General features: G+C 42.5%; 7 protein-coding genes across 12 annotated transcripts; 3 read left to right on the forward strand and 4 right to left on the reverse strand.

The window, feature by feature from the left end:
• Position 1: 1 nt before the first annotated feature.
• RB195_023181 (uncharacterized protein) lies at positions 2–661 on the forward strand (the record flags this gene model as incomplete). Of its 2 annotated transcripts, none has more annotated exons than XM_064210525.1 (1): positions 2–661. In XM_064210525.1, the coding sequence occupies one exon, from the start codon at positions 2–4 to the stop codon at positions 659–661; it is 660 nt and encodes a 219-aa protein (XP_064066406.1). The 2 variants fall into 2 exon arrangements, with proteins under 2 accessions (XP_064066406.1, XP_064066407.1); XM_064210526.1 differs by having other exon boundaries at positions 23–661.
• On the reverse strand, positions 284–1,622 carry RB195_023182 (uncharacterized protein; the record flags this gene model as incomplete). The annotated part of the gene is made up of 3 exons (XM_064210527.1): positions 284–608; positions 879–1,370; positions 1,444–1,622. The coding sequence occupies 3 exons, from the start codon at positions 1,620–1,622 to the stop codon at positions 284–286; spliced, it is 996 nt and encodes a 331-aa protein (XP_064066408.1).
• RB195_023183 (uncharacterized protein) lies at positions 872–1,264 on the reverse strand (the record flags this gene model as incomplete). Its single annotated transcript, XM_064210528.1, has 1 exon — positions 872–1,264. One exon carries the CDS (start codon positions 1,262–1,264, stop codon positions 872–874), a length of 393 nt encoding a protein of 130 aa, XP_064066409.1.
• A 1,358-nt stretch (positions 1,623–2,980) lies between the features above and the next one.
• Positions 2,981–5,593, forward strand: RB195_023184 (uncharacterized protein; the record flags this gene model as incomplete). Of its 3 annotated transcripts, XM_064210531.1 has the most annotated exons (5): positions 2,987–3,216; positions 3,597–3,739; positions 3,818–4,154; positions 4,213–5,313; positions 5,371–5,593. In XM_064210531.1, 5 exons carry the CDS (start codon positions 2,987–2,989, stop codon positions 5,591–5,593), a joined length of 2,034 nt encoding a protein of 677 aa, XP_064066411.1. The 3 variants fall into 3 exon arrangements, with proteins under 3 accessions (XP_064066410.1, XP_064066411.1, XP_064066413.1); XM_064210529.1 differs by lacking the exons at positions 3,597–3,739; positions 3,818–4,154; positions 4,213–5,313; positions 5,371–5,593 and having other exon boundaries at positions 2,981–3,223; XM_064210530.1 differs by lacking the exons at positions 2,987–3,216; positions 3,597–3,739; positions 3,818–4,154; positions 5,371–5,593 and having other exon boundaries at positions 4,529–5,317.
• Positions 3,304–4,092, reverse strand: RB195_023185 (uncharacterized protein; the record flags this gene model as incomplete). The annotated part of the gene is made up of 1 exon (XM_064210532.1): positions 3,304–4,092. The coding sequence occupies one exon, from the start codon at positions 4,090–4,092 to the stop codon at positions 3,304–3,306; it is 789 nt and encodes a 262-aa protein (XP_064066412.1).
• On the forward strand, positions 5,342–5,593 carry RB195_023186 (uncharacterized protein; the record flags this gene model as incomplete). The annotated part of the gene is made up of 1 exon (XM_064210533.1): positions 5,342–5,593. One exon carries the CDS (start codon positions 5,342–5,344, stop codon positions 5,591–5,593), a length of 252 nt encoding a protein of 83 aa, XP_064066414.1.
• A 1,922-nt stretch (positions 5,594–7,515) lies between these two features.
• On the reverse strand, positions 7,516–26,538 carry RB195_023187 (uncharacterized protein; the record flags this gene model as incomplete). Of its 3 annotated transcripts, none has more annotated exons than XM_064210535.1 (15): positions 7,516–7,602; positions 8,039–8,188; positions 9,023–9,140; positions 10,292–10,378; positions 11,943–12,001; positions 12,078–12,186; positions 12,279–12,394; positions 12,496–12,579; positions 12,751–12,838; positions 15,515–15,592; positions 15,672–15,796; positions 15,851–15,982; positions 24,743–24,917; positions 24,995–25,063; positions 26,474–26,538. In XM_064210535.1, the coding sequence occupies 15 exons, from the start codon at positions 26,536–26,538 to the stop codon at positions 7,516–7,518; spliced, it is 1,542 nt and encodes a 513-aa protein (XP_064066415.1). The 3 variants fall into 3 exon arrangements, with proteins under 3 accessions (XP_064066415.1, XP_064066416.1, XP_064066417.1); XM_064210536.1 differs by having other exon boundaries at positions 12,730–12,838; XM_064210534.1 differs by lacking the exons at positions 7,516–7,602; positions 24,995–25,063; positions 26,474–26,538 and adding an exon at positions 7,782–7,892 and having other exon boundaries at positions 12,730–12,838; positions 24,743–24,904.
• Between the last annotated feature and the right edge of the window lie 591 nt (positions 26,539–27,129).

Raw genomic sequence — 27,129 nt, forward strand, 5'->3', positions numbered from 1 at the left:
GATGGTGAGGAGGCAAGTGGACATGGCTGTCGAAGAGATCAGAATAGAAGTCGTAGATGATTTTCTCCATCCCCCTTCTCGATGCAATGGCTGTTCCCTTTGGGTTCCGGAGAGCAGTCATCCTCGTCTTGCGACTGGCGAAGTCTCGACGGGCATAGCGGATGCTTTTCCCCGCCTCTGCAGCTTCAGCCAGCACTTCTGCTCTTCTCTCTTTAAGGTCTTCCTTTATCGCCTCTCGGCAAAGCCTTGCGAGCTCGGACGTGAGTTCTTGGTTCCCTGCGGCTCATGCTGCTCCACGCTGGCGTATCAGCTCAAGAGTTTCAAGAGACAGGCGCCTCCTGGTGGTTTTAAAACTCTCAGCCTTCTCCGCGCAGTCGTGAAGGTGTTCGACAAGCCGGTCATATTCCTCGTCGATGTTGTCCATTGCAGAATCTTCCCAAAAGCCGGCCAGCGTAGCGAAGAGATCCCAGTTGATGGTAGTCCTGGGATTTCTCTCTCTGAATTTGGCGGCTTTCTCTGCTCTCCTTGTGAAGGAAAATTTTCCTCGGAGGCGATGGTCCGATCCCGTATAGAACTTTGGTACAACAGCGACATCCGTCAGGCAGAACCTTTTATTGACGATGATGTGGTCTATTTCATTACGGTACCCTCCACCGAGTGACTCCTACGTCCAGCGTAGAGAGGAGGGCTTCTGGAATTGCGAGTTCCCATGGATGGTGTTAGTCGTCATGATGAACTCAGAGAGCCTCTCCCCCTGGTCATTCCATTTTAGGCCGTGGGTCCTGATGTGAAGTTCCTCAGGCGTTCTTCTTGGGCCAACTTTGGCGTTGAAATCGCCAATTATGACCTTGTAGAAGGCATGATCTTCTCGCTAGAACTTCTCCAGGTCCATATAGAAAGCTTCGACTTCGTCTTCTTCTTCGTAGCTTGATGTTGGAACGTAAGCGACGAAGATAGTCAAAGCTGGTATTGGGCCACATCTTCTCATCCGCAGACGTCCGATTCGGGTCGTAAGTTGTTCAAAAGAGTCGATGTTCTTTGCCATACTCGTGTTGACGAGGACGCCAACTCCACCAACACCTCTACTGTCGCATGTTCCTAAGAACAGTTCTTCTCCAGTCTCATATACGGCGTTGAGAGGGTGACGTCGTCTCGTCTCGGTCAGTCCGATGACGTCGTACTTGATCTTCTTGGCTTGCATCATCAGATCTTCGATGGCCGCTTCCGATGCAAGCGTACGTGCGTTATAAGTACAGATCGCCATCCTAGTCCTTTTCCGTTTCGGTAGCCTACATGACTCCTGCAACCCCGTCCCACTTGACGCTACCGTACCAGTCTTTCCTCCGGAATCAGGAGACTCTTTTCTATTACTGTGTTTTGCGTAAAATTTTAAAACCCATGGGCAGGTTGCAAGCCCCTAGTCCCATGAGTTTCTAGAAGAACTTCCGTTCTCCCGGAGTGGACATGTGGAACTTATTTGTTGGAGGCGACTCCAAACCGCCTCCCTTGCACCTCCCAGTCACTTGATTGCAGGCTTTTGGCCGGACCGACGTGCGGGATACAAGGATGTCATGAGTCAGTCCTGGCTCAGCAGAAACAGGGAGTCCATCCCCTGAATCCATCTGCGTCTCTGGGCAAGCACAGAGTCGCTTTTGGTCCGCGATTAGCCCCCTATCCGCCACCCGGGGACGCGCCACGTAGCCTCGCGACTAACCCTCTAGTGAGGGAGGTCCGTGAAGTTTAGCATATACTGGGGATTTAAATAAGTTTTGAGGTTTTTTTTTTGTAACATTGAAGCTTTGATCAGGGAAATTGGTGCAATGCATTTTATTCAAAGTACTGTCCATGGTTAGCTCCGACTTTTCTTCAACTTTCAAGCAGCGTACGGATTTGGCGTGAAAAAATTCTATTTTTGAGGAGATCCCAGAATGGACCCAATTTTTGGCTTCTTTGTAAGGAGTGAAGTGTTGCTCGGCCAGGCCGTGAGTTATCGTCGGGAACAAGTGGTATTCGAAAGGAGCAATGTCTAGTGAATACAGCGGGTGGGGCAGGATATCCCATTGAAGTGCCTCCAAAGTTTTTTTTTTGGCAAATTCTGCATGTGACCGAGCGTTGTCGTGCTGAAAGATCAATTTGTCATATCTTTTGGCTTATTGAGGGCGTTTGGGCTTCAACGTTCGGTTCAATTGCATCAATTGTTGTACGTAACATTCCTTAGTGATGATTTCGTTAGGCTAGAATAGATCATAGCAGATCACTCTGAGCAGATCCCACCAGATGCCCAGCATTAGCTTATTGCCATGAATATTCGATTTGGTCTTTGATGTATGGTCGAGCTTACCCCACGATTTTCTGCACTTTGGGTTGCCATATTGGATCCATTTTTGGTCCCCATTATGATTCGATGCAGAAAAATTTTCCGATTTAGTGTTTGGAGCAGTTGTGAAAAAACGGCGTCTGACGTCTTTGATGAATAGGTGGTGGTTCAGTTGTTTCTGGGTGTGCCGTAAATTTGCGTCAAACTTGGGTAATTAAACCTTTGTCAAAGAATCTACAAGCACAGTATAATGTACAAGCGAATAGTGCAAATAGGGCACATTACACGAACAGTACCAATAAGATACAGCACATGAACAGCAAAACGAGTAAATGCAAATAACCCACAGAAAAATTAAGGCAAATTAAGGCGACGTACACAGGGAATGGGCAAGAATTTAAAGCGTTGCTTATTGGGTGAACGCACGACGATGCTCTTAGCAATAACACGGTTGGACTGTTTATATACTGTCCAATTTCTTTGTCTGTTGTCGGCACAATGTTGCTCTCCCAATCTGATTGTGCTCGAGTAGTTTTTGCCCACCACATGCGCCAGCTACGCGAGAGTTCAACTCTCATTGATTGCCTGTTATTCGAATGCTCTTTGTTTGAGCATTCCCATCAAGTAAATAGATCTTGCTCTACTTCTTCATTTTTATGATCTATGGTGATGTCTTTAGGAACATGCGACAGTAGAGGTGTTGGTGGAGTTGGCGTCCTCGTCAACACGAGTATGGCAAAGAACATCGACTCTTTTGAACAACTTACGACCCGAATCGGACGTCTGCGGATGAGAAGATGTGGCCCAATACCAGCTTTGACTATCTTCGTCGCTTACGTTCCAACATCAAGCTACGAAGAAGAAGACGAAGTCGAAGCTTTCTATATGGACCTGGAGAAGTTCTAGCGAGAAGATCATGCCTTCTACAAGGTCATAATTGGCGATTTCAACGCCAAAGTTGGCCCAAGAAGAACGCCTGAGGAACTTCACATCGGGACCCACGGCCTAAAATGGAATGACCAGGGGGAGAGGCTCTCTGAGTTCATCATGACGACTAACACCATCCATGGGAACTCGCAATTCCAGAAGCCCTCCTCTCTACGCTGGACGTAGGAGCACTCGGTGGAGGGTACCGTAATGAAATAGACCACATCATCGTCAATAAAAGGTTCTGCCTGACGGATGTCGCTGTTGTACCAAAGTTCTATACGGGATCGGACCATCGCCTCCGAGGAAAATTTTCCTTCACAAGGAGAGCAGAGAAAGCCGCCAAATTCAGAGAGAGAAATCCCAGGACTACCATCAACTGGGATCTCTTCGCTACGCTGGCCGGCTTTTGGGAAGATTCTGCAATGGACAACATCGACGAGGAATATGACCGGCTTGTCGAACACCTTCACGACTGCGCGGAGAAGGCTGAGAGTTTTAAAACCACCAGGAGGCGCCTGTCTCTTGAAACTCTTGAGCTGATACGCCAGCGTGGAGCAGCATGAGCCGCAGGGAACCAAGAACTCACGTCCGAGCTCGCAAGGCTTTGCCGAGAGGCGATAAAGGAAGACCTTAAAGAGAGAAGAGCAGAAGTGCTGGCTGAAGCTGCAGAGGCGGGGAAAAGCATCCGCTATGCCCGTCGAGACTTCGCCAGTCGCAAGACGAGGATGACTGCTCTCCGGAACCCAAAGGGAACAGCCATTGCATCGAGAAGGGGGATGGAGAAAATCATCTACGACTTCTATTCTGATCTCTTCGACAGCCATGTCCACTTGCCTCCTCACCATCTGAGGGAAGATGGACAAGTCATTCCAGAGGTTCTCCCGTCCGAAATACGACATGCTATCATGTCGGTAAGAAATCGTACGGCACCCGGTCCCGACAGAATAAGACCAGAACACCTGAAGAGCCTTCCGCCAGTACTCATCAACACCCTGGCTCTTTACACGTTATCTGTCGGAATGCAAGGTTCCTAAACAGTGGAAGACCAGCAAGACTGTGTTGTTGTATAAAAAGGGAGATCCACATGACATCGGCAACTATCGCCCAATCTGCCTACTGTCCGTCATCTATAAGCTCTTTACAAGAGTGATCCTTAATAGGATTGAAAAAGTCTTGGATGAAGGACAGCCATGCGAGCAAGCAGGGTTTCGAAAAGGATTCAGCACGATTGACCACATTCACACTGTTTCGAAACTCATCGAGGTATCACGAGAGTACAAGATGCCGCTCTGTCTCACCTTCATCGACTTAAAGAAGGCTTTCGACTCGGTTGAGACGGAAGCGGTCGTGGAAGCCTTGGACAACCAAGGCGTCCCTACTCAGTATATTAAGGTACTTCGAGAGTTGTACAGTAACTTCACGACCGGAATTTCGCCATTCTACAAGAACATCATCATTGACGTGAAGAGGGGGGTCCGACAGGGTGATACAATTTCACCCAAAATATTCACAGCCACCCTCGAGAACGCAATGCGAAAGTTGGAATGGGACGACATGGGAGTGAAGGTTGATGGTCGGCAGCTACACCATTTGCGCTTTGCTGATGACATCGTACTGGTAACACCTAGCATCAGCCAAGCGGAACGAATGCTGACCGAATTCGACGAAACATGTGGATGCATCGGTCTTCTGCTGAATCTACAAAAGACGATGTTCATGCGGAACGGATGGGTCTCGGATGCCTCATTCACGCTCAACGGAACGAACATATCTGAAGGCACCAGCTACGTTTATCTGGGTCGGGAACTGAACATGATGAACGACCTGACCCCCGAGCTGGGCAGGAGGAGACGAGCGGCTTGGGGAGCGTACAAGAGCATCGAGGATGTAGTGAAGAAGACCAGGAACACCCGGCTCCGTGCTCACCTCTTCAACACCACCGTACTTCCTGCTTTGACCTATGCTTCAGAAACCTGGGCATTTCGCAAGCAGGAAGAAAACGCGGTGAGCGTCATTGAACGCGCAATTGAGAGAGTGATGCTAGGAGTATCCCGTTCCACGCAAGTGTGAGACGGGATTCGAAGTCCTCTCGTGATGCGCTTTGATGACAACCGTTGGACCAGAGCCGTGAGCGACTGGGTTCCCCGCGATATTAAGCGCACTACAGGAAGACCGCCTACCCGATGGTCAGATTTCTTCACGAAGTCCTTCAAAGAAAAATATGATGCTCTTCGTGTCCCACGCGAAAGGAGGAACCACTGGGCTACTCTGGCACGCGATCGGGACAAATGGAAGAATTACTGGCGCCCGCTCGACCAGTTCGAAGATCAACGGGAGTCAAGGTGATCAAAGTGATATGCTAAACCAGCAATTGACAAAGTCTCACTGAGTTACATTAAACCTAGGAAGAAAACATTTAGAAAGACAAAAAGTCAATAGAATCGACATTTTCCCTCAAAATGTTTACAATATTCGTAATTGCAATGCATGTATGCTAAAACGCTGGTTGGCAAGTTTCTACTGCGTTGTGAGTGAAACCAGTCGAAAATCAATGAAATCGATAGAATTTCAGAAACTTTAGAAATTTTAGAAAATTTTAGAATAGAACCGACATTTCTCGGCGAAACATAATGGCTGCGCTTTGTCCAAAGTACTCATGGGTAAAGTTTTTTTTTTTTGTTCAACTCGATCTAAAAGGGAAAAAGAAGCAAAAAAAGACACATCATATTTGTATAACGAAAAATTACTAAGGTTGAGGAATAAGTCAAGCGTTTTCCTCAAAGTCGAAGATGCATATAGAAATAAAAAGTATTTCCAAAGTGTTTTATATTATTCGATAGACGTTTTCTCACTCGGCAAAATAATCCAATTCACATTTCTTTAATATTATTGACTCTTGTTTCTTAAGACCACTAAATTGGAGTGTCAAGTTGACAAAATCGCGCATTTTCGACACCTGCAGTTTTTTAAGGCATCACCCCACGAATCTGAGATGGTACAGATTTCAGGTAGAGTATTTGTATACGGGATCGTTGATTATGGAGAGGAGAGTGATTCCGTCCATTTCTTCCTAATTGCCGTAAAAAATGTCCCGAAAGATGCGGCGCCACAAGGCTGGCGTGCTCCAATCGAACTTCTTGTAGAAATAGGGCGCCGGAACGCCCGAGGCCGTATCTTTCGGGCTGCTTTTACGGCAATTAGGAAGAAATGGAAAGAATCACCCTCCTCCCTATAATCTACGATCCCGTATACGAATACTCCACCTGAAATCCGTACCACCCCAGATTCGTGGGGTGATGCCTTTAATCTAGGTGAAGAAAAAACGCTACCGCTAAAACTGTGCTGAGCATGGAAGGAGAGATGAAGAACTTTAAAAAGAACAGAAATGATTGGAAAAACATGAAAGTGAAAAACATGAGCAACAGCGAACAACCAATAACAGGTATGGAGTAATAATTGAACGTTGAGAGGAAGTTGCTGGAAACGATGGGAAGACCAGCAATGGAGTGTAAACGTTGTTTGATTTGCTGTCGTTTTTTTTTCAATAGAATTGAGAAAAAAATTCCCGCAACGAGTGGCATTTGGTCGATCGATGTGTAATCCGTTTTTGAAATCAAAATTCCCAATTTTGAAGCACGAAGAAAACAGCAGGCGCTACTTTCCAGCATTACTTCTATTCGATACACATCAATCTCAGCTTCAGTGACATCATCCTACGATTTAGATACAAAAAAAATGTCGAAAATGCTCCACTTTGCCAGTTGAACAAAAAAAAATGTCGAAAATGCTCCACTTTGCCAGTTGACACTCCACCTTAACGATCTAAAAGAACGAAAGAAAGTAAAACTGAAAAAATCAATGCACAACTATCCTGTGAACTGGGAAATGCTCTTTCGAATGTATGTAACATTATAGAAATATTCTTTATTTTATTAACATTTGTCGCGCTGAAAAAAACCCTTACAAATTATTTCTTGCCTAATAGATTAGATTGCAACGTAAGTTCGTAGAGTTTCACTTCGTATTTTCGCCTTTGTTCTGAAGCAATTCGCCCACGTCAGCCCAGAATTCTAGTCCATCTGATTTCTGGATGTGAAGGGGGGTTTTGGCTTTCGCTGTGATTGATATTTACAAACTGTCTTCGACATTACCTTTAACGTGCTGCTTATTTTGAAGAAATTATGAAGTCCGTAGAAAGATAGATGGGAGAGATTTCAGGAGAGCCGCTTGCCACTAGGAGACACTCTACTTTAGTTACCAGAAAGAGATTAGGAGTCGCGCAGTCGGTAAGCGGTTAGGTTGTGATTGCACGATGAATGGTTCGAAACCGCTCTAGCGTCAAGCTTTTCATCCTTCTGGAGTCGATAAACTGTGAAAATGCGTAGACGCATACCCATATGAATTGATCGAAGCCTTGCACTTTATCCTTTTATACATGATAATCGGAACTACTTACCACTAAATAATTTCCTACACGCTGGGAGAAAACATCCATGATAACCAGCTTGCGCTGCAAAACATTCTCCGAACAGTTTCACTTCAGGAACAAAATCGTTGTAGATCTGTCCAGACGGTTAGAAGATAGAAGAGAAGAGAGATTCATTCTTGTTACTTGAATGAAAGTATCCATAAAATTTAGGAAGCACTGAATCTCGTCATATTAGGAAGTAAATTGAAGAGATAAAAACTAGGGAAAGTTAATAGTATAAGGAACACAAAGAAGAAAAAAAAAAAGATTTATCGGCTTGAGATCAGATTGTGAGTAAAAGCCGACTTCTGGCTCCAACTCACCTGGTGTATGCGATGAACACGATTGTTTTCAACCTTCATTACATGTACACCAATGGTTACGTATGGATCTCTTCTTTTTGTTCCTTCATTAGGCTCGCTTTGAGTTAAAGAAAACATGATTTCACCACGTTGAAATACGCTTAAGAGAAACTGAAACATCGTTGAAAAGCACATAAACCCTCAACTAGGTGAATTAGTTTGCAAATTAAGACGCCTGAAAAGTGGGCTTCAAAAGCATAAAACTGGATTCTGCATGAAAGGAAACTTGGGACATAGACTCATAGTAACCCTTCGAATTTGCCTGGAAATGTATTGGATCTGAAAAACACGCTTATGCTTATCCTTTCATCTGATCCAAGCCGAGATCTAGAGTCGAGAGTATTGCTTCATTTAACTCATTCGAAATGTATGGTTTTAAATTCGTAGATCGATCGAGGGTTCGAAACCGCCCCAGTCCAAACCAAGCCTTTCATCCCTCCGGGGTCGATAAATTGGTACCAGACTTGTCTGGGAGGATAAAAACACTGACTTGATCATCGGCTGGCACCCGCAAGTCATTGTATAGGCCAACACGCGTTCCAAAACCTCAACGATTACGAATTCCAGTAAAACGCGTTGGCGCATCCCAAGTGGATTGATACGCCAGTGACTTTTGACTTTACTTTAAATTCGTAGATTCGCTAATTTCTCATAGCCGAAAAGATGTAAGGAAAGAGCATTTGCGTCAGTACTCGCGGCGTAAACACAAACTGAGGGTTAAGCGGTGCAAAAAAATGTAAACTTGCATAAAACCCTTTTGCTTTGCTGCAAAACCGAAATTTTATGCAAAAATCACAAATACATATTCGTGCGTGTGCTTCCATAAAAAACACAACCACTATATCAACTCCATGCAAAGTCCATGTACAATTATGCAGAACCCAATTTTGTGGTTTTCTCAGTAATGGAATGGTAAGAGAAAAAGAAAGTAAATTCTCAGCTAACCTGTGGATTATTACAAAACGTAGCTGAGAAATTGAGACAGCCGCCCGCAAAGTCATTGGGTGCCCCACTTTTAACACCATTAGTTGTCCATTCACCATAAAATATCTCCTCATAATATCTGCAAGACCATAGTAAGGATGCAAGAAAATAAGCAAGCAGGTTCACAAAGGTCGTCACATGACAATTTCTGCTCATTTTTGTCATCATAATTAACCACAACAGATTTTTGTGGCTCGCCACTGCTATCTACCGTGTAGCTTTACATTTTTGATGGCATCCAATACAACCGACACTAAACTGCGGAATCGGACCATGTTTTTCTATTTTGAACAAACAAAGGAGCAGACGATGATTTGATTTACGGCATATTTGATATCTACATTGAGTTCTTCTACAATTAATACTATATCAATCGCACAGTGCTTCCAAGAAGAATACTTAAAGATATCACCCCACGAATCTGACGTGGTATGGATTTCCTACCGCCAAAGACTATATGGGGGCGTAGATTGCAAAAACGGGTGGGATCTCACTCGTCTCAGCCTGCATCATTGTAAGCGGACGGCTTCGGAATGCGGTTCCTTGCGATGTCCTCTACTGCAACGCGCCACCTCTGCGTCCCGCCCCCGCTTGCAATTCGTCGAATGAAAAGATTGCCCATCGAGGCGTCCGAGTGGATTTTCGACGAATCGCATCGAATGAATCGAATGAAAAGATTGCCCATCGAGGCGTCCGAGTGGATTTTCGACGAATCGCATCGAATGAATCGAATGAAAAGATTGCCCATCGAGGCGTCCGAGTGGATTTTCGACGAATCGCAAACGGGGACGGGACGCAGAGGTGGCGCGTTGCAGTAGAGGACATCGCAAGGAACCGCATTCCGAAGCCGTCTGCTTACAGTGATGCAGGCTGAGACGAGTGAGATCCCACCCGTTTTTGCAATCTACGCCCCCCTATAATCTTTGGCTGTCAGAAACACATACCACTTCAGATTCGTGGGGTGATTCCTTTAAGGGATGGAACATTTATTTCTTTAAAAAAATCGGAAAAAATGTCTTTCTGGACTTGGTCTTCGAATTCTCCAATGCCACTTCGCAAAAAACCTTCTTACTCGCCTGTTCTCTTTGCTGAATTCTCACAAAGATCTCTTCAAATAGATAACCACATAGATAAGGAATACGTTGAAGATCAACATCTTCAATGTCAAGGAACATTTAAAAAAGAATGAGGAAAATCTACAACGGAGCCAAATAAAAAGCAGTTTCGCACCTTCGAGACGATGAAAAGACCTTGGTATTAAATAACTGACACACGGAAATATCGGTAAAGTACTGCACGAAAGAATACCATGGCATCCTGCAAATGATAACTCCTTACTCTAAAGAAGCAAAGCAAATCGATAGTTCCCTCCTGTTCGAAAACGGGACCAATTCGTTCATAGTTCACTTCACGAAATAGCAATACATCCTTGAACTGAACGAAGAGACGGAATGACGATGACTTGCAGAGAGTAGTACTATTTTGATCAAAGTTTATTGATTACTAATTTGACCAAAACCGTAATTAATTGTTGTAGTCATAACTAAGCAGAAATACAGCGATATTTGGAATGATCTCACAACAATGCCCGACCGTTTTCGTCCATCACGTAATTGCAGCTGGTTATGTTATTTAATATCGTATTCCCACGTGATTACGGTGTTGCTGGAGGAAATGTCTGGTCCCGCAAAGATGACTATTTGCGACACGATATTATACCAGTAGTGAGGGTGTCCATTAGTCAGTCATTTGTCACGAGTTTTAGCATCTTCTATGAAAAAAGTCTATAACCGACAACGCATGGTGATTAATAGGCAGCCTCCACGTTTGACTCAGCCCCAGTCTGGACGCTATTATTTCTCTCAAAAGAGAGATGTTTCGAAAATAACCTTTTAGCTCTTATTAAGCTATTTAATAACTTCAGGAAGATTATTGTTCTCTGTTCTAAATAGTTTGTGTTTAAAGGCACCACCTCACGAATCTGGCGTGGTATGGATTTTCTTTGGAGTATACCAACATAGGTATAGCTATCTATACCTATATAGGTATACTCCAGCGAAAATCCATACCACGCCAGATTCGTGGGTAATGTCTTTAACCCGTTCGCGATAGCTCAGTTTATACTGAACGCAATCACGCATTTCAGCAAATGCTATGGACATATACGAACTATATAACTAACAGTTACATGGCGGAAGTCGCTAAAATACTGAAAACATATGCTGTTCCTCAGATAAAGCTCATAACCAGATAGGTCAAACACCCAAAGTGAGGATGGAATTTTTGACGCAGAGCAATGTTTAACGACGATGCACAGATGGGCAACTGCTTCAGGCAATAATATCACTTCATTTAATAAGTTGCTTAAGTCAACTGTTAATGGTTTATTTGTTGGAAAAAGGAAGAAAATCATAACGATACCGCAGATGTTGCTTCCCTTTCTATTAAAATTTTGTTCAGGGATCATAGGAATAACACAGAAACCTGCGCCTATCTTCGTGTTCAATCACTACCCTGTTTTTAGTTTAAATGTCGGAACACTAGAGATGATTAGATGGTTGGGAACATCAGAGATGACTAAATGGTTGGGAACATTAGAAGTGGTACTAGAGGAAAAAGGAAGAAAATCACAACGATACCGCAGATGCTTGATAATCAAGAGCATATAGCTTATGTGGGTATCTTTCTGCAATCATCATACACATTTGTAGACGAACTAATTTATTTTCGAACCACACTCATCCACAAAGTTCCCGAAATCCTATTACTTCAACCATATCATACCAACCAGCGAGTTATCTGTTTGTGTAATGTTTTAATCAAAAGCTAAGTTTTGACGTTACGCTAAGGAGCCCCTTAGTGAGAGGTTCTGAGAGCTCACCAAAATTCACCGTCCTCATCTACAGTGATACCAAGGGAGTGTTTTTGGGACTCTGCCACCTGAAAGATACACACAAGATAGATACATACTCACACAAAACAATAAGAACGAGATTGAATACGGATGCAAACAAACTTGTTCCCACTCCTCGCTGTCGTCGCTCCAGGGTCCATTCCATTCCTTTTCACCCCATGGATTTTGGAGGCGAATCATTCTAATACGATCATGGCGACCAAAAACAGAACTGCAATATTACAGTATCAGCATCCAATAAACTTTTCAGATCTAGCTCGTGAAGTAAGGTAAACAAAACCATGAGCTGAAGAAAAGACGAACCTGAATGTATTTGACTCTGCATCTAACTCCACATATTTGACTGCAGTTACAGCATACGCATGACCTTTGACTAAACCACAGCCTAAGGTCTGCTCGATCTCATCTTTGGTATTCGCCTTAATTTGAAAAAAAATTATATCATATTGTAGCGGTTAACTGTAGGCATATCGTTATAACAAATAATCCAATTTAAACGATACACGTCGAATAGAACAACCGCAATAGCAGCGACTATCAGAGCGTCATTGTCGAAGGCCTGTTTTAAGTTGTTGAAAAGGATATTCGGAGAGTCAGGACTTCCCTGCAAACTACAAATAAATAAAGAATGCTTCTCACTTTGTCTAACATGTTGACTACCTATCTGCAAAGAAAAAAGTGCTAACACTCATAAGTGCCATAGCAGTGCTTCTTCACTAGATTTTGTGAACGAATACTGCTAAGTGAAACTCACGCCTTTGAGAAACTTAGCTACATTAACTGTTTCTGCAACTCCTCCAGAGACATCCTGCAGTGCATCGGAAAGATGACCTCCTACGAGATTCTCGTAGCATCCGTACAACCTGAAGACAGGAACGAAATCAACGACACGTTCAAAGTAATCATATAGTAGCCGCCCAATGTGTTCAACCTAAACATACAGTAGGGGCAAAACGACCTGAAATATAACGCAGTTGGAATCGACGTGGGACCAACACGAACTGCAACGTTGAACACTGCTAGCATGGTTCCCTCATCGATCCTAACCACTACGCTCCACCGAGCCGCTTTGCACGCAGCAGCCACGTAACTGCACGGTGCTTCATGTCATTCTGACCCAAATGTACAATCTCTCTTCCCTACAGCAATCACGCTCACTCGACAGAACACGTCCTGCAGGTATAAACCAACAGTTGAATAATCCACAGGAAAATCAATTATCATTCAAATCCAAAGCCAAAGTACTAGGTCCAAAAAACTAATCGTTACTCGCTTCTTCCATCTGGCCTTAAACCTCCTCACGTCAATCTATTCAAGCACCTGCCCAATGCGTGGATCAGTGGTCAGCAAAGGGAATTCAAATCACACTTTAACGAAGACGCAATTTGCTGGATCCATTTGTCTATTTTCAGAAAGGAATAAACAACATTAATTTCAGAGCCTTATTTATTTATTTATTGAACGATATCACAATGCTACACTGTGTCGTTGCATGCTTTGTCTCCATCTGCGCACATCAGTAGTGGTGGTTCGCATCCATGTTTCTCCAAACTCCGATACGAACGAATCTCTCCATCTTGTTCTTGGCCGGCCAACTTGTTTCCAAATCCATGGTCTCCATTCGGTAGTCATCTTCGTCCATCGGTTGTCCTTTACAGCACACATCTTTCTTCTCCACGTCCGATTTCCTTCAATCGCCTTAGCCCTAATATCTTGGAGTTTTGCAGTATTTTCCAACCACAAGTTCGTACGATGCAAAAGAAGAGTTACACTAATCATTCTTTTCACTCGACAAGGTTCCACACATTTTGTATAAAGTCGATGTTTGAACTTCATTTGAAATCTTCTTTTTGTGAAATATGCAGGGAATCGTTTGAATGTGTTCCAACCGGAGCGAATTCGTCTATTTAGCTCAATTGTTAGATTCCAATCAAAGGATATACATTGACCAAGATAAACAAAGTTCTTTCAGTAGTGTATAGGAGATCCATCAGTGAAAATCGGTATTTCTTCGGAATTGGTCATGACAAGTGTCTTAGAGAAATTCATTCTAAGCCCCAGAATTTGGCTTTTGTCGCTTACTTCTTGAATCATTGAGCGGAGTCCTGGTTTGTGAGCGAAGAGAACTATATCATCAGTGTACCTGAAATGACTTAAACGGAGCCCATTTATGTTGATACCCATTTATGTTGATTCTCCAATCTATGCTAGGGAAGACGGTTTCCAAACGGTAGCGAAGAGAGCAGGAGAGATAGGGTCTCCTTGTCGAACACCTTGTCTAGTGTCGATAGAAACTTGATTGCCACATATTTCGAATGCTACAGCGGCAGATGTGTAAATGTTCGGCAGAAGGATATCTTTATTATCTTGGATTATCTTTGGATGAACTCCCTGTCGCTATAGTGATGTCAAGATCATGTTACTCCACAGAATCAAACGCTTTCGAATAGTCAACGAAAGCTATGTACAGTGGAAAATTATACTCAGGGCTTTTCTCTATCGATTGGCTAGTGACGTGACTGTGATCTAGGGTGAAATTGAAGTTGCGTCGAAAGCCAGCTTGTTAGATGGGTTGGTTGATTTCTAGGGAAGCCATTATTCTTTGTAAAATGATCAAACTAAATACTTTATATATGACCGACAACAGTGCAATTAGGCGGTAGTTTTTGATATCAAGTTGTTCCCCTTTTTTAAACAACAACAGTATTGAACAATCGGGAAGCGTACTCGGTTAAAAAGTTTGATCAAAGGATCTTTGAACACATCATATCCAGTTATGAGCATTTCGGCAGTGATCTAATATGGACCTGGCGCTTTTCCTAGTTTCATTTTCTTCACCGCACGGGTGACTTCATCTGCTAAGATTGGTGGCACATCGTCGATTTGATACCACGGTATTGATGCAGGTAATCTTGTTGAAGAGAATAACTGTTTATAGAATTATCCGACTATTTTGGCGACGTCTGCAGGGAATCCCGCAATTTAGCCGTCTTCTTTATTTAGTTGTGTCAATGTTTTTGTGGAGATTTGATTCGCCTATAGAGCTCTTCGAAGGCCAATACTTCTAGAGATTGCTTGATGTAATCGCATCAGATGTTTCTTCTCGATGTCCGTCACTCTGTCACAACGAGGGTGAAAAAAGCAGCAATTAATCCATTTCTTATTGGCCAGGAACCCTGTTAACCCTCCACTGTGGCCTCTTTAAACGCAGCGATTCTTGTCCTGGAGCGCAGGGTGCGGCAGTTGATAGTGCCAATCCGAAGATTCACCATGATGGACAAGTGGTTCAGTATCAGGTTGCAAAGGCGACTGATGCGAAGATACGTAAGGGGAAGCGGGGAGCTACCGACTGCTCACGGTGATGTTAGTAGTAAAAGTCTCAGATCCTTACGATCGACTATTTCTGTATGAATGATCGGATGTTTCTCAAGGGGAGAAAATCGATTGATTTTTTTTTGTGAAAAAATGCATACATAAAAGGTAATAAGTGTTTTTTTTTTGTAGAAAATGCATACATAAGAAGTGATAATATCACTTACTTCGCAAATGCTTTTTCGAGAAGAGCGGACCAAAACTCATTTGGGGTTTTTGACCTGGCGAAAAGCAATTTGCCATCCCTTAAATTCGAAATTAAATAATCCTGAAAACACTTAGAAGACCACTACAAACCAAAGAGTGCGTAAAAGATCAAGTTACCTCGTAGGCAGAAGATCGTCAATAACTATCTCGAGCCATCCTCCAAATCTCCAGAATCGGAACCGAAATATACCCGCATAGTCGTTCTTCGGATCCCATTCTTGCGACTCCGCATCGGGAATTACCTGAGTTCATCGAGTGAGACAAGGAAATTGCACACTCAAAAAACCTATTCACACCCTGTTCAATAGATGCTGATTGTGAGTCAGAGCGGAACATGCAGAGACGAACCAGCAGTTACCGAGTACACCTTGAGTGACGTCATTTGGTGAAGCTCCTTCAACAAACAGATGTGGATCATCATGAAGTTCCTGGAATTAAAAGTGGTGGTATAAGACATGATTATGGAAGTTTCTATATTACTGCCAATTAATTGTTATCCACCTAATTCTGGTGGGGGGGTGGGGGGGGGGGAGTTGCTTCGCGTCTCGAAGATTCTGAATGCAACATCGGGACACTAATCAAAAACAAAAGCATGAAATAGCGAGTTATCGAACAACATTTGAACTAAGATATCAAGGACGAAGATTACTGACCTCACATTGAAACATAAATGAGCACGTGCCCAAAAATAGACAAGCCTAATCTGACGTCTTATCCATACAATGTCAACAACTTCTTCACTTTATTCCTGTTCAAGAACGCCTTACTGCTAGGCGAATGACCATCAATTCTATGCCGCAACTACATTCAAGCAAGCCGACTACGCTGGCGCTGTCCGGCCATAATTACTTTAACGTATGTTATACACTGAGAATAGGTCCCTTAAAGGCATCACCCCACGAATCTGAAGTGATATGGATTTCCGATGGTCAAAGGCTATACGGGATCATAGATTGCAGAAACGGATACACTCTGGGCACGTACGAGCTATATAACTTGCACAATTATATGACGCAAGTTACCCAAATATTGCAGAAAAGTGCTGTGGTACACCGCTCGAACCCAATCCAAATAGACCAAATATCTAGAGGGAGCATGCAATTTATGGCTACAGTTCGATGCTTCGTTGCGCTGAACTGTCAAACATCGTCGAGCTGAAGGTACTCGGGGGATGGTTGGGTGTCGATAGGCAGTTCACATGGGACACCAAATATCGCAAGCCATGGAACAGCGACAAATGGATGGGTACAGTGCGATGTAGATTGAGAATGCGGGTAAAATCAGGGTCAAGCGTGGTGATGGGAGACGACCCCCTCGAATACGACCCCCTTCCCTCCTCATCCATTCTTCTTCTTCCCCTCCAACAAAACGACAGTTCTCGGTTGCTGCCAATGCAATGTATTGGAGATTTCGTGGGTTTCGAAAAACCAAAACCGAAAACTAGGAACTAGGAAAACCAAATGTGAAATTGAGGAGCTGACAAAAACGAAGAAACACCAAGTAGTAGAAGAAGCAAATTTGCTGAAATTTGGTTGAAGTATTGGTATGAAAACATTTCCATGTGTATTCTAATCTTTTTTCTGCATCTATGAAATATCAATAAATACTGATTGAAGCTCATAATACAACAAAGAAAAGAGAAGAGTTAGGTGCATAGGTCGAACTAGAAAATGGCGAAAAAAGACCGAAAAAGTAAATATTCTGTTCCTATGACATGACAATGGGACGGCGAAGGTTCGACATCCCGCCGAGTCAAACTTTTGCAAAACACTTAGAAACTTGAAACCACCTTTAAAAGATGAAGATTCAATTATGCGCATACCTCAGCAGTTAAAAAGTGGAAGTTTATTGGAATTTGATGACCAAAACAGCTCAGATTCTGTACACATTGCTAGGTTTGGGAGACCGCGAATAACTTTATTATAAGAGGACCAAAAGAAAACAAATCAGGTAGCTTTTCAGAGAAGAGTGTTTGTACTAAAGACAGTCATATCGCTGTTTTTTTCCACCTCCTAGTCTTTTCGGAATTTTGATGGGACAAAAATTAAAATTTTCACATTTTTTGGAGTTTGTCCCATCTAAATTTTGAGAGAACCAGACGGTCAGAAAAGAGAAATTTTGCACATAGGGATTTCCTTAGTTCTTATATTCGAATATATGGGAGGTTTTCCAAAAACCTGTTATATTTTTCTGGGATGGGAAAATTCAAAGAAATTCCAATTTTTGCTCGCGCGCCGAAAAGTGTGTGATCTTGAATAAAATTCAATAACTCAGAGTAAGTTAGCACGGGGCATCATCTTTCAGTATGTTGCAGCCGAAGATTTTCTCTATCAAATGCTGCATCACTCGATTTCCAGGGTGTCGCCGTTTTTCCAAACTTTTGATTGGACAAAGATGGGAAAAATGCCTTTTTGATATGATATGACTGTACACTTCAATTCGACTGTTTTTTTGAGCAAACCTTCTTCTCCAAAAAACTACCCAAAATGTCTTTTGGTCCTCTTCTGACGAAGTTATCTGCGATCTCCCAGACTTGCCAATGCACAGAATCTGATCTTTTTTGGTCATTAAATTCTAATGAATCCACTTTTAAACTGCTGTAAACTACGTATAATTCCTTATCTTTTAGAAGTGATTTCAATTTTCTAACTCTTTTGCAAAAATTTGACTCAAGTGTGTGACCCGGGTGTCGAATTTAAGAGGTCTCATTGTTACGTTCTCAACACGATGTACATTTTCAAAACAAAATATTGGACTTCAATATTTTCCTACACCTCAAACTAAGTATAATATTCTGTTTTTATGCAATCGTTTAATATTATTTATTGTTTTGTAATGTTTTACTTGTTTTTTATTTGTATTATTTATTTTAAGATGCCTGGAATTATCTAATGCTACGTAATATTTTTGTCCTGGTTATCATGGTATGCTGCATTCACTACTGCCCACTGCACATTCCCTCACGGCGGTCCCTCCATGGCAAAATCCTATCACACGTTTGGCACTGGCAGAGGTATGTTCGAGGAGACGCATCGGCGAAAATGAGGGTAACTGCGCGAGGCGATGAAACCAACCCGCCGAGTAAAGTAAGTCGAATACAAGGTAATGGCTGAGAATCTGATAAGAATAACGGTCTCACATCAGATCACGTTAAGCTCCCTACTGTTTGAGCAGCTGTTCCGATGTGTTTCATTTGTGTTAAAGCACGATGCGTGTAACGCATAGTGGAATAAACACATGCGGCGTGTTTTAAAATACAGCACTGCGGACGCAACCATTGTGCTTACAGAGGTTTTTCTCTTTTCATTTAATTCACGTGAAATTCCTGTGCCAGTAAAGGTTGGTGGTCGGGGTGCGTTTATCTGGTAGCGAAATGAACATGAAGAGACATCGAAACTGGGCAGGAGGAAATGAGCGGCTAGGGTAGTGTATAACAACATCGAGGATCTAGTGAAGGAGACAAGGAACATCCGGCTGCGTGATCACTTTTAACACCGCCGTACCTCCTGCTTTGCTTTCGATTGAGGGTTCAGTGGGGCTGACCGCATTTTCTTCCTGCTTGCGAAGTGCAAAGGTTTTTGTAGCATAGGTAGATGCTATGAGTATCCTGCTTCACAGCTCAGTGACGGGATTGGAAGTTCCGTCATACGTCAGCGATCGAAGATTGGAGATACAGCCGCATCTGCCGAGGAAAGTATAACTATTGACCCGGACAAGCGACATGTTTCAACGAAAACTGTTGTGTCAAAGTTGTTGGGCGACTGGATTGCACCACAAGAAGACCGCCGACCCGATGGTCAAACTTAGAGTAAACCATGTGATGGGATTTTCCCATCAGGGGTCGTGAAAGGAGGAGGTTGCAAGGGAGGAGGCTTGTAAGGAAGTTTGCGGAGGGCAGTAGTGAATGAAGCTTAAACATAATAACCAGGACAAAATATTACGTAGTTTCAGATAATTACATACATTATAAAGTTTTACAATAAATAATATTAAGTGATTACATAAACTACAAAATATTATTTTTAGTTTCAGGGTAGGATAGTAAAATGGAAGCCACCAACATTTTGAAAATGTACAACGTGTTGACAGCGTGACAATGGGAGCACATAGGTTCGAAACCCCACTGAATCAAATTTTTGCAAAAGGGATAGAATCTCGAAAGTTCTTCTAAAAAATGTAGACTTAAATTATAAGTAGTTTTCATCAGTTTAAAAGTGGAATTTAATTATCAAAAGAGTTCAAATTCTGTTAGGTTTGGAAGATAGCGAATAACTTCGTGACAAGAGGACCAAGAGAAATATTTCAAGTATTTTTTTTAGAGAAGAACGCTTGCGCTAAAAAACAGTCATATCGCTGTTTTTCCCAGCTTCCAGTCTTGTTGGAATTTAGACGGGACGAAAGTTGAAAATTCTCGACCTTTTTTTCAGGATTTTTTCTTTTGTTACTTGCCATTTGATCGTCTATTCTCGTTCTTCTTTTTCGAAACACATGAAATTTTCAATATATTAGATTGACAGCAACCGTCGGCTGTAGCATGAACATAGTAGGAGGAGAAGAAGAAATGGGAGGGGAACTCGTATTCGAGAGGGTCGAGTCCCATTGCCACGGTTGGTCCTGATAAGACTTCTTAAGAAAGTCCTCCAAGGGAAAATTTGATGCTCTCACCTCCCTGTCTCAAGAAAAAATAGGAACCACTGAGCGATTACCGTCCGCGATAGAGACAAATAGAGTAATTACAGGCGGCCACTCGAGCAAACTGACAAACAGTGGGAGCCAAGGTGATCAAGCCGAAATTCCCCTGACGCTTTTCGTGGAACCAGTGCATCATTGACTCGACTACTTATCACTCACCACTTTTAACTGATGCCTTTGGACCCGTCTAATCTGTTTAAACTGCTCCTTGCAGATGTCGCGACCACCTGACATTGCGGAACCCTCCTCACTATGTTAACTACCACCTACGGTCGTTATCATAACTATATTACGTTAGCATACTCTTGACAAGCAGATATATATCATGATAAGATATATAACAAGTACTTAGTCCATGTGTGGGTAGATAGCGCTAGAAATTGACAAAATGTGGTGAGTGTCACGGCGTCGGTTTGTTGTGACAGCGCCAAAAAGCGGTTAAAGTGAAGTGAGACAGGCTCCACAGCAGTGAACTGGTGCGCGGCGCTAAAAACCGATAAAATAGGGTGAGAAAGGTAGCAAGACGTTGAATTGGTGCGCTGCGGTGCAGAAGTATCACGCAATAACTTCATGTGGAATTGGAAAAAGTAAATGAAACTTCGTGGACCGTTTCATAACCATAACAACTCCATGTGCTGCGTCCCATCCCCCATGTACTTCTCTGCATATCTATTTCCCTACATATTCGCCTCTGGTCGTTAACATCCTTCCAGTTTACGCGACATGACGAAGAATCGATTATGACGCTCCCTTCATTTCATGTTAGAACATCACTATTGATCTAATTGATCTAATTTCTGAAGGAAAAACCGGAAAAAAAACTCATACTTACAAAAATGTTTTCAAATAGCGTCGAAGGAATATAGGTGTGAAATCGTGTTTGAATACTCTCCAAATAACAATGCCTTCTGATGATGTTTGTACTACATTTCAAAAATATCGAAGCTTGATTTTATAACTGTACTCCCTCGATACCGCTGCAAAATCGGAACTCTCTTCCTCTTTTTTCCCAACAGTCCCTAACATTTTCTTCTTTCATGTTTATGGAGTAATCCCGTGTGTGTGTGTACACATACACACATACATACATACATACACACATACACACATACACACATACATACATACACACATACACGCATACACACATACACCCACATATACACACATACACACACACACACACACACACACACACACACACACACACACACACACACACACACACACACACACACACACACACACAAACCTCGTTTTAACCCCCCCCCCCCCCCCCGACTAATCACGATGTTTACTTTTTTCAGATTTGAATCACATCCTTGAAATACTCCCTAATTAGTAATTTCAACCATAGAAAGAAAAATTTGACAGAAATGGAGCTGAAGTTCTGACATTTGCAGTTCCTTCAAATCCTTTCTTCGACTTGCTCAAAACTTAAAATTAATCTTTTCTTTATATGAAATGAACTTCTGGGACTAACTCTTCTTACCGTATTATTGAAATAAACTCTCTTTCATTCATTCCTCTTTCGTTAAAAAACCTGGTTTGGTTAAAAGGCAGAATATTAGCAACCCACGCGGACAACTCTGGTTCGGCTCCCGTCAATGCAACATCTTTCATCTTCATGGAGTAATTTTGTGACACACAAACAAGCACACAGGTACACATAGCCTAAGCCCGTTGGTATATAGCATGATATCATGCTATTATGTTATATATCTTGCTGTTATATAAATGACAAGCTTATTCTGTCAGGTGTCCGTAACGAAATTCCACGAAGCAGTGAGACTGGTCCAACAGCGCCAGAAAGCTGTGCCGGTGCCGCAAAATGATAAAATAGGGGATAGGTCCTGTGGCATCGAATTGGTGCGTTGACGCCAGAAATTGGAATCAGCTAGTTTATTAGTGCAGGAACACCACACAATAATTCTGTCTTTTTAAAGGCATCACCCCACGAATCTGAGGTGGTACGGATTTCAGGTGGAGTATTCGTAAAGGGGAGCGTAGATCATGAAGAGGGGGTGATTCCGTCCATTTCTTCCTAATTGCCGTAAAAATGGCCCGGAAGATGCGGCGCGTGCACAAGGCTGGCGCACTCCAATCGAACTCGTTGTAGAAAATAGCGCGCCGGAACGCTCGAAGCCGTATCCTCCGGGTCGTTTTTTTACGGCAATTGGGAAGAAATGGACGGAATCACCCTTCTCTCCATAGTCTACGACTCCGTATATGAATACTCCACCTGAAATCCGTGCCACCCAGACCTAGTGGGGTGATGCCTAGTGGGGTGATGCCTTTAAGCAAATGAGGATCCATGAACCATTTCAAAGCCGCAACAACTACACTTATAGCATTCCACAGTAATGCACACTCCGGATGTGCATTGCTCTTTTCTTTACCTTCACAATGTTTGAAAGATCTTTTCAAAAATTGAAAGCATACATGCAGGCAACTGAGTGAATAGTAGCTAGCAGTTTACGTGATCTGACGTAGGACCTTCATCTTTATTAGTATGACGATATTTACGTTATTTCACATTATCACATCATTCTGTGTTAATTGCCTGGAAGAAATAGCTTCAAATTTCTATTGATCACTGAAAGTGAGCAAAGTGAACAGCACAAGAAGTCTGAAGTCCAGCCTTGGGGTAGACCGATATATTTTTTATATGTATAATGCTACATAATAAGTCGCGCTTAGTCCGTGCATGCGTATGTATGTATGCGTGTCACGAAAATATTCCATAATGATGCAAAACTCTGTACCGATGGGGTGCCTAACCATCGCCAGGCACCTGAAAGGTAAACACTCTACCTTTCCATCATTGTTCAAAGATATGCCGTTATGTATGTTAGCTTTGAAAGGCCAACTTGGTTTCCGTCATATGGTAAAGGATAAAGGATAAAGTTTTTGGCGTTAATCAATCCGCTTGGGATGCGTCCCCACGTTCACTTCAATTCAGAATCGTTTGAGAATTGAGAGGTTAACGAACGTGTATCTGGCCTATACAATGACTTGCGGTGGCTAGCCGATGTGTCAAGTCAGTGTTTTTATCCTCCCAGACAAGTTTGGTGCCAATTTATCGACCCCGGAGGGATGAAAGGCTTGGTGAGCACTATGGCGGATTCGAACCTCCGATCGATTGTGCGATTCCGAAACGGAACCTCTAACCGCTACACTACACCCTTCCCCGTCATATGGTAGTGAGGGTAAATAAATTGTTATGAGTTTATATTTCCAAATTTGCAAACTACCATGCTATATAATAACGGGCTTATTCTGTCACGTGTGTGTGTCTCAGTCACGAAATTCCAGAAAGGGAGGGAGACGGGTACCTTGGCGTCGGATTGGTGAGCGGGTGCCAGAGAGCCGTATAGTGGAGTGAGACGGGTCCCACTGCGGCGGTGCGCAGGAGCCCCAACGGTAGGATGGGTTTCTATGACTCTCGCGCGTCTATTTCCAAGCATATTTCCCTGATGCTGCTAACATCCTTTTTTCAAAAAGTGGAAACACACATACAAACGGCTGCTTGGATACCATAGATGCGATAGTTGGAGCCGGTGCTCTGACCCCCTTCACTTTTGAACGGTTGGGGAATATACCTCCTTCATTTTTAAACGGTTGGTGAAATTACCCCTTTCACTTTTGAACGGTTGGCGAAAGGACCCCATTCACTTGAGCTGCACCCCACGGGCTAAACCCCTTTCACCTGAGAAGTGTCCGGCTTCTCCCCATCGCACCTATGTTAGATAGAATACTAGCGAACACACGACATTCACGTCATTCGATATTCACGTTAGCACATCATTCTGTGCCAATAGTTGAAAGCGTAGGAAACTTCAAATAACGTTTCCAAATTGTGGAGGTTTCAGAGAAACATAGATGTAAAATTAAGTTTGATTGTCCTCGAAATACAGTAGTGACGCGTTTGGGAAGAAAATCATGAAATCTCTCATCTATGCCTAAATTTTTGAGGAAAAAAATTGAAAAAGCGTTGATAGAAAAAAAAAACATTTATGATTTTACAAAAAAAGTCACTACTGTTATTTCCTATTGATCGGTGTAGGCGAACGAAGCGAACACTACAAAAAGTCTGAAGTCCGGCTTTAGCTGGACGTTATATATATATATATATATATATATATATATATATATATAATGTATACATATATATATATACATATATATATATATATGTATATATGTATATATATACATATATATATATATATATATATATATATATATATATATATATATGTATATATAGACGTATACATATAGATTAGATTTAGCGCACACCAGAAAAAAAAACACGTTTCTACTTCTAGTTTTACTATAACACCTAGCTAATAGTCGGAGAGTGAAGAAACATCAAGATGTAAGAAGGTTTGCATTGCGTTGTTTCTATGCATGAAGTAAGGAAGGATTTACAACAATGCAATTTGTCTAGACGACCGAGTACAAATGTAGTATTACCAACATGGAAGACTTACCACTGGTCTCTTCCACACAATATCTGAGTTACGTCCTTGCTCCAAGAACAGACTAGCGTTGGTAGGAGGGAATAAGGTATCGACAAAGAGTTGCCCTTTCTTTGTGCACATCTTTTTGATCTTCAAATACTTCTGGTCACCAAAGTACTGCTTATTTGTCATGACGCATTGATCCCTAGGAAGTTAAAGTGAACGTTGTGAGTTATCCGTAAGGTCACACAAAGTTCCTAGTTCCGTAGTACAAACACAGACCTCGAAAACAACGTAATCAACGCTGCACGATGGACTACTAAGTGAGAAACGAAAACCGCAACGCGACCGCTACACAACGGATTTGTGACAGATCAGTGAGTGGTAGATGGAGCACCATCATTCTGCCTCCGGAATACATTCGGCATAGGATGGGTCTTCTGTTCCACCCCACCAGTGAGCTACTTTAGTGCACAGTTCAGAATAATGAAAAAAGTCTCTTTGATAAAATGATTTCATTCCTAGTCGATTTATAAGAGGAATGATCGGTCAGTGGTGGGGATACTATCCGGACTCGGAGGTACTGCAATGTGTCTGCGTTGTTAGTGCCACGGGTGAAATATGAACTTTTTCACTTGATAATTTGCATCGATACTTGAAAACAGCATACTATGAGTCTGACGTTGTGAGGGAAGCCGTTGGAAAAGTTAGAGATGGGGTTGTAGATTGCGAGATCAAAGGTGGTTCCGCTCATCTATCCCTAATCTTTGTAAAGAAAAACGGCGTGAAAAAAATCTGTCTCTTATGACAACTTCAGTTGCAACACACCACGTTTGTACACTCATTGCATCCAGCTGCGCGATGGTCGAAATCCAGTGAGTTCTCCTCGATTGCCTATCCAAGTGAAACAAATGAGTAGGTTGCTGAGCGGACCAGAACGTAAACATAGAGTAGTGTTCTAACATTCGTCGTAAGAACTAAGGTGGCTTCGACGCGCCGTTTCTTAAGACGATTAGGGAGAGGTGAGCGGAACCATCCCTGATCCCGCAATCTACAATCCCATCTCTAGCTTTTCCTGCGGATTCCTTCACCACATCAGATTCGTAGTGTGCTGCCTTTAAGCGAGAAGGAGTGAAGGACAATTTAGGAGGCGACGTGTTTGACACGAGTAATAGTGATATTTTGCAGTTCAACATAAGAGGTATGACAATCAGAACCATACCACTTTTTTTTTACTGTATGCAAGGACATTCTCTTGTTGGATATGTTCTTATGGAATGTATCTAGGTGATGCGTTAAAACTACATCCCTTATCGATCAAAAGATCATGTAAGATGACATGAAGTGGCTCAAAAGCCGGGCCGTGCTTTCCATTTCCACCTTTGAATGCCTTTGCAAACGTAGTCGTAGTGTCGGAACAAAAGATCGAGCAGATGATAATGATAATGATGTGAAATGATGATGTCGAACATCACTTATAAGTCACATTGAATCTGTTTGGTTTCGGTTTTTATAGAACCTTTGCAGTTTTTATCGTGGAATGAGCATATCAATGAGCATACAAAATGTTGGACGGTCGTCTCTGTTTGCGTGATCAGTCGTAGAGTATTTTCCAAGATAAACATCACGTTCTTCTTCTGTGTTCAAGTGAGATAGCTATGATAAAAAGTCTCGAAGTAGAGAGGTAGGAGCTAGTTTTTAGAAATAATTCAACAGCTTTACCGTGTTGCTGCATGGGCGCTGAATTTCCATTATACTAACACTCGTTCAGAGTTTGGACGCGTACCAAGTTGGCTGAACACTCTTGTTCCGAACACTCGGAACATAATGGTCCAATATGTTTATGTCTTTATGACCTCTCTTTGCAGGATCATATGGCAAGGCGACAGTCCAGTGAGCCACTTGCAGCTTTTTCTATACGCCGCAGGTTGTCGGGATTTGTGAGTCCTTTCTAGACTTATTTAATAAAATTTGACCGCTAAAACACTCATTATATTTCCATTAGCTTGAGAACCCTCATATCGTAAGCGACCGACCTAGCGTACACAATACTGCTCCATCTTGCCTCTCTTTGGAAATGTGGGCTTTTTAGTGAGCTGTGAGTACGTAGAAAACTTATCATCCCAAGAAGGAATCAAAATCAAAAGAAGTGCAGCTATGATTTCGTCCTCAACATGTGTAAAGCAACTTCCTATTAATTCGTGAATAACAATACAGGCAACCCTTACGCTTGCGAAGGGCTGCCGATATGGCGGAGCTGGTAGCGTTGCAACACAACAGCTCCCGGGGCCACTTTAGCAGATTTAGATTTGGCCGCATGGATCTCCTAGCTGCTTGTTTACATAAGAGCAAATCGATTTTCGACAGTATACTCCGTTTGCCTGCACCATTTTGGAGAATGGTGTGTATATGAATGT

The sequence above is a fragment of the Necator americanus genome, chromosome X (assembly GCF_031761385.1).
Source record: "Necator americanus strain Aroian chromosome X, whole genome shotgun sequence".
Lineage (NCBI taxonomy): Eukaryota > Metazoa > Nematoda > Chromadorea > Rhabditida > Ancylostomatidae > Necator > Necator americanus.